The 6,570-nt window shown below is 40.2% G+C and overlaps 1 protein-coding gene across 1 annotated transcript; it reads left to right on the top strand.

Moving 5' to 3' along the window:
* The first annotated feature begins 3,536 nt into the window (after nt 1-3,536).
* On the top strand, nt 3,537-5,222 carry LOC310858875 (GTP-binding protein Rhes-like). Its single transcript, XM_083765173.1, has one exon. The coding sequence runs from the start codon at nt 3,786-3,788 to the stop codon at nt 4,410-4,412; it is 627 nt and encodes a 208-aa protein (XP_083621299.1). The 5' UTR covers nt 3,537-3,785; the 3' UTR covers nt 4,413-5,222.
* The last annotated feature ends 1,348 nt before the right edge of the window (nt 5,223-6,570 follow it).

Below are 6,570 nucleotides of genomic sequence, written 5' to 3'. Positions count from 1 at the left end.
CCTACGATATAATACAAGAGAATGACCGCTTGGCACGCGCGACAGTAACTTTTGTTTTGTAGAAGAGGCAAATTAATATATTGTTTATGCCGTTTATTTTATATGTGTACAGTGTAAACTTTAAACATTATTGTACTGTAAAGATTTCTTTTTTCCCTTGATCTTTATATTTTTTAGTATAATAGAATAGTATTAGTTTACTATAATTAGATTAATACACGATAATCTAACACTTACATTTAGAACAAACAAAAACACGGAAATCAAATCATACAAATATGTGTTCAATCAATCAAAGCAAACAGCATAAACAATATTAGTTTGCCTCTTTAGTTACAAATTACTGTCGCAAGTGCCAAGCTGTCATTCTCTTGTACTTGAATTATTTCCTAGTTAGGACCTTAGAGTATATATATGAGTATATATATATATATATATATACAGTATATATATTAGGACAGTCAAGACAGGCAGTGTAGGTAGACCAATCAGAGGCAGGTGGGGCGGTACCATGTCTATGCTCGGACGTAGAATAGATATACGCCTGCCAAATATGACTACATTTGTGGCAACAGGCATTCTGATTGGCCAGTATGAGATGATGATGTACGATGATATGATGATAAGAGCGCCCCTCACTTCACACGGCTGTGATTTTTTTATGTCATACGGAAAAGTATAAAATAGGGCATTCATAAAGAATTACACTCTTGCTCACAGTTGCTCTAAACAATAGAGCTTAAAGTGAATGGCACATCGAGTGGCAAAGCAACATGCAAAGTGAGTTTAACATTGTTTAATGCAATCAGATATGACTTTTCTGTTTGGATGTATGGGCTGTCAAGGCCAGGAAAGTAAAGTTTTTTGCCACTCAGTAGGCATTCCTGCATAACTTCCTGGTTTGATGATGTCACACGCATACCCTCTATAGCCTATAGTAGAAATATATATAGTTTGTGTGGGAATGCATTTGCATTACTTATTGTGATGTCCCTCCCGTCTGATTGGACAATATGTTGTCCAATCAGAAAAGGGGCTTTTGGGATTACAGAAAAGGTTATACAGAAAGTCCATTGAACAAACTCAATGAACAAAAAGAATCCCACCCGTGTGAAGTGAGGGGCTCTCTTGTCATCATACATCACATTCCGGCCAATCGCAATTTGCGTCCTCACTTTTCCATCTTCACATTTCTGTACTCAGACTCCTCACTTTTTATCCTTAATATGTACTTTGCTCAGCCAATCAAATCATCGCTATGATTCATACAAACACACAAAGATGGGCATAGGAGGGACTAGCACCCCTCAACAAAAACACGTTTACTTTAGGTGACAAAAGTTCTCGGACTTAGAACAATAGTGTGTTTCCTACAGCAACCACACTAATAATAATACATTGTAAAATACTAGACCAGTGCCCGGCTGTAGAGCACAGAGTCGGTAACGATGGAAGTTGGGGATCCATATATGGAGCATGGGCAGGGGCCCTGTCCAGAGCCCGGGCAGAGGCCTTTTGTGGCAGTTCTGGACAACCGTGGGTCCGACCGACTCGACACTGGGCAAAGCACACTTACAAACACTACACAGACTTGGTGCATTTATAAATGTAGATAGATGTTTGGTTTGGCCTTTCATGACGATCAGTTTATTAGAGCCGGTCAGGGCATTCTGATCAAGGTCAAAACATTCTATACTTTCTGGAGCTCTGATTGAAATTCCACAGCGGTGAACATCCTCCCCCCCCACTGTGGGTCAGAGGGAGGACGGGTCGACTAAATCACCTCCTATGCTGTATTGTATCCCAGAGCGGTCGGCTGCCTGTCAAAACGGTACTCTCTCAAGGCATGTGTACATCTTTGTCTGTATGGTGCATGCTATAGGGAGCTGCACAGTGTTCCCTGGGGCCCACTAAGGTTCGTTCCCTGGTGCATAAATGGACGAGATGGTCATGGTCAGTGAGACAACTGTGGTCTCAGGAGAAATGCCTTTCCCCTATACATAAACTGTGATATAATAGGGAAGGACAGGGACAATTTGGTCCGAAATGGTTAGAGGCAATGCATCACCTCTAATTGGATGCTGAAGACGGATGGCTTATAATGAAGGTGAGTCACGCAGACTAATGGACTAGACTAAATTACATCATGCACTGCAAGTAAGAATCCTCTAGTAGGCCTACAGCGCTGCATCAGTTCTGAGACTTGTTAAGAAACTAACACCGAAGGAGAGCAATCCAATGATTTTCCGCTCTGCTTCTGCAGCTGTCAATCTATACATTCTTCCACCGAAGTAAAAGCAGAACAAAAATGCCATAAGCAATACTTCTTCCTAGTAGTATGCATTTACTTGTTGTTGGTCACTTAATTAATACAAAACCTACAACGCCATATTATAAAGCCTTAATAAATTAAAATAATAAAAGGAAATTGACCTTCAGAGTAATTTCAGCACTTTAATAGAAATCCCATCTTTCATTTCTACCAACATGAACAATATTACAATATGCAAATGTCCAATAATCTTGCTTTGAAGGCAATATTTTTTCTGCATGCTACCTCACAAGTCCAACATTGAATTAACCACTGAGGTAAATGATTTATCATGTCTCTGATAAGCGTATTAGTATTCCTTTCACTCTTGGCTGCTTCATTTACATTATTCATACAAGTAGTGTCAGAGCATGACATGTAACAGATGGTTTATCAAAGTACTATTTATTAATGAGCTGAGACTAAATCAAAACAGTAGACCATACAGTCAAGAAAAGACAAAGTCAAGTCAAGGACACATAAATTAAACCCACTGAGCATTTTTTGTCTAAATGGCCGTCTAAAAAAATGGGGTAAAAATAGTCTAAATATTTGTATACGTTTTTTAGCCGTCTAGGCTTAGATTGTCTATATTTAGATCTTGATTAGCCAGTCTATTTTTAGACAGTCTATAAATACCCAATTTTTAGACGGCAATCTAAAAGCAGACTATTGCCCAGTGGGAAATGTATTGTGCTAGAGCCCGACATGATACAAGAGTTGTGCTTAAAATGTTTCAGAAATATTCAAACATTAAAAGGAAATGCAAGATGTCATGAGTTGTGAACTTCTGAATGAGGTTATTATCTAAAGGCTGATCGGGTTAAGCTTTTGTTGGGGGAACCCAAGGACCCCTGTTTGAAAACCACTGGTCAAAACTATCCTCATCATGGAGAATATCGTATGTCCCCCAAAGTAATTTCCCTCAATGCTGTAGAACCAAGCTGTAATGACATAAAAATGAATAGAAACATTTCCTGTAGAGACGCTGCCCTCACAGGCAGCATCTCTACACTCCTTTTGTCCTATTCACTTCCTTATTCCTCCTCCTGAACTGCATGGTCCCCAAACCGAATTTGCATGCTGTCCTGTTATTGGCTGCCTGGATACTTCATCAGGTTGCCAGGTGCTGATTGGTTCAAACCAGAAGAGGGCATGGAATCCCCCACCAACAACAAGCATAAAAGGCAGCGTACCACGGAGGCTGCACACTAGTCATGTTTGCAAGGCTTTATCAAAACCCTGCTTTCAGTTACTACTGCCAGTGAATACAACACTGGCATATGAAGAAAGAAAGACTTTAAAATTTTAAAATTAAAATACTTTGCTGCGGAAAGAATTCCAGGCCAAATCCTTCACTTTTAACCAAAATAATTATATGCATACATTTTGTAGGAGTTAGAACATCTTTAAAGTGAATTTAATTCAGGCTCATCTAAGCAAGGAGCATCAACAGTAGAAAGAGAGCATCAGCATGTCTCTGGCAGTGAAAGAGAAGACCCAGGTTCGAGTGGTGTTTCTGGGTGCAGCAGGAGTGGGCAAGACTGCCCTGATCCGGAGGTTCCTCCAGGACACCTTTGAAACTAAACACCGCCGCACGGTGGAGGAGCTGCACAGCAAGGTGTACGACATTGGCGGGGTCAAGGTGACGGTCGAGATCCTGGACACGAGTGGCAGCTACTCATTCCCGGCCATGCGTAAACTCTCAATCCAAAACAGCGACGCCTTCGCTTTGGTGTACGCCGTGGACGACCCAGAGTCACTGGAGGCGGTCAAGAGCCTCCGAGATGAGATCCTGGAGGTCAAGGAAGACAAGTTTGCGCCAATTGTAGTGGTGGGGAACAAGGCAGACCGGGAAGTGGAGCGCCAGGTGTCCAGCGAGGACACGTTGTCGACCGTAGAGCTGGAATGGAACAACAGTTACTTGGAGGCCTCGGCCAAAGACAACTCCAACGTGGTGGAGGTGTTCAAGGAGCTCCTTCAGCAGGTCAACCTGCCCAGCCGCCTGAGCCCTGCGCTGCGCAGACGTAGGGAGACCTTCCCCAAAGACAGCAGCTTCCGGCCGCCCATGAACAAGACCAACAGCTGTATTTTATCATAAACTGAGACACTGTAAGACGAGATGTGATGGACCGAATCGGAACGGAAGACGAGAGATCATGAGACCTAAACAAAGATGTGTTGTGTGTATCAGCCAAAAAGAAGTGCTGGACAGAAGGAGGATCTGAGGAGAGATGCTTGATCGTAGTGGGTGTGACTGTTAGGAGGCAGAAAATATATTGTGAAATAATGCTGCAAATGCTGTAGTTTGTTTCCTACATATGCAGGTGCAATGTGTTGCTTTGCAATACAATCTGAAACCGAGGCAGATAGTAAAAATTAACTCTGATTGCACATGGTACAAGGGAGTGAAGAGGGGAAAAATGAGAAAGACATTTATACCACTCATGTTTACTTAAAGTATACAATGTTGCTGCTTATTTGGTGACATGCTGCTGGTCTTTAGATCAATGTATAGCTTTTCTATTTGCATTTAATGTTGATCTGTAACAAGGGATTTGGAATGTACAACAAAATGTTGGACTTTTGTATATATGCATTTGGACTGTTGCAAACAAAATGTGGAAATCGATATTTAATGTTCTGCGGTTTAATGTAAAGAAAAAACGTAGCATAATTTATTGTTTACATTTTTTAATCCAATATCTGCAATTAATTTGTCATCAGGTACAGGTATGATAGTGTTTGTCAAAATTAAATTAAAATACATAAAAATGTGGTGAAATGCAGATAGTTCATGTCAATGCACTTTTCTTTTTAAATTAACTTTTATATATTATTTATTTCTTAAATGGTTTTGCTGTGAATGTTACAAATTTAAGTGGATATAAAGGCTTAATAAATGAAATAAAGACAATTGTAAATCTATGCAAGTCTCACAAGTTCATTCACGCTTCAATTGTATGCAAAGGTCGTGGAAAAATCTGAAATCTCATGAACATTTATGTTGCTGAATAATATTTTCTGGTGCACACAGTGCAGTATAATTAGAAATAACTAATGCAAATCTACTGTGCTTGTCATACTGGCCTACATCCACTTGGTACACAAAACACACCCACCTAATCCGCTATGTCTGACAGCATAGTAGGGTCACATAAAGTATTACATGTCACTATTCAACAATGCATCTCCCTTCCATTGATTTGAGTTTTCATGCTCACTTTAAATTCGAAAAAAGGTTGTTACTGAATAAATCACATTTGTGGTTTTAAAGAGTCTGGTGACCTGAAATAAATCTGTGTTTTGCATTGATGTTAGGAAGCATGGTTCTTGTAGGTGTATATCGCCCTCTGCTGGCTAGAAAGAAAATACTACATTCTCTTTTAAATAGGGTATGCTGCCTCCATACTGAAAACACAGTTCATTCAATAATACCCGGCTGGCCTTAGTGAGTTTTAGCATAACAAATATTTCATGCTACACCTCTAGTGATACAAACACCATGAGACAGCTGTATACAAAATAAAAGGTTTAAATACTAAATGTCAGATACGTATCTTTCAAACAGATGACAAGTTGGTCCATAAATGTGCAAAGCACAGACATTTGTGTGCTGCACTGAGGTCCATGCACATCCCCCTCTCTGCACTGAGGTCCATGCACATCCCCCTCTCTCCATCAGAATCAGATAGGAAGGACTGAACTACATTTCCTGTTTCATTTTGAGGAAGTGGCCTAGTAAACGTTGGGTCTCTAGTTCCTCTTTCGGTCCAGTTTTAACAGCTTTTTGCACACTGCCTGTGTTCATTCACACGCTACAATGGAGGAGGCCTAACAGCTTCGGCCACAGCCATGCAGGTGTGTGGACTTGTCAACTTATTACTAATGCTGATATATATGATATATTGACAGGTATACATTTTACATCTCACTGTTATTTTCCATGAGTAGCCTATTGATCAGTTATTATCATTCAATTCTTTATTAGAGGCTGCAGTCAGAACAGAGTCAACTTTGTGTTTCTTTAAAAAAGGTTAAGAGATTTTTTGTCCACATTTTCCTTGTTTACACTCTTGCAGTTTACATCATTTAACCATTGTTTTTAAAAAGGCTTTGCTGCTGTGTTTTATCAGTGTGCCAATTAATTTACTTAATGAGTGATGCCCAAACGTCTTTGCCCCTAGACTTGGTCAAAGCTCCTCAGCAGACAAATTGAATCCTGAGGCGTTTAGAACAAGTTCAAGGTTCTGGACACA

This window comes from Protomyctophum parallelum, assembly GCF_964188405.1.
Source record: "Protomyctophum parallelum genome assembly, chromosome: 5".
Classification (NCBI taxonomy): domain Eukaryota; kingdom Metazoa; phylum Chordata; class Actinopteri; order Myctophiformes; family Myctophidae; genus Protomyctophum; species Protomyctophum parallelum.
Note: the sequence above shows the minus strand (reverse complement) of the source record. Positions and strands in the feature narration are given on the sequence as shown.

Coding starts and splice junctions, on each gene's coding strand:
- LOC310858875 (XM_083765173.1), top strand. CDS start 3,786: ATGTCTCTGGCAGTGAAAGAGAAGACCCAGGTTCGAGTGGTGTTTCTG.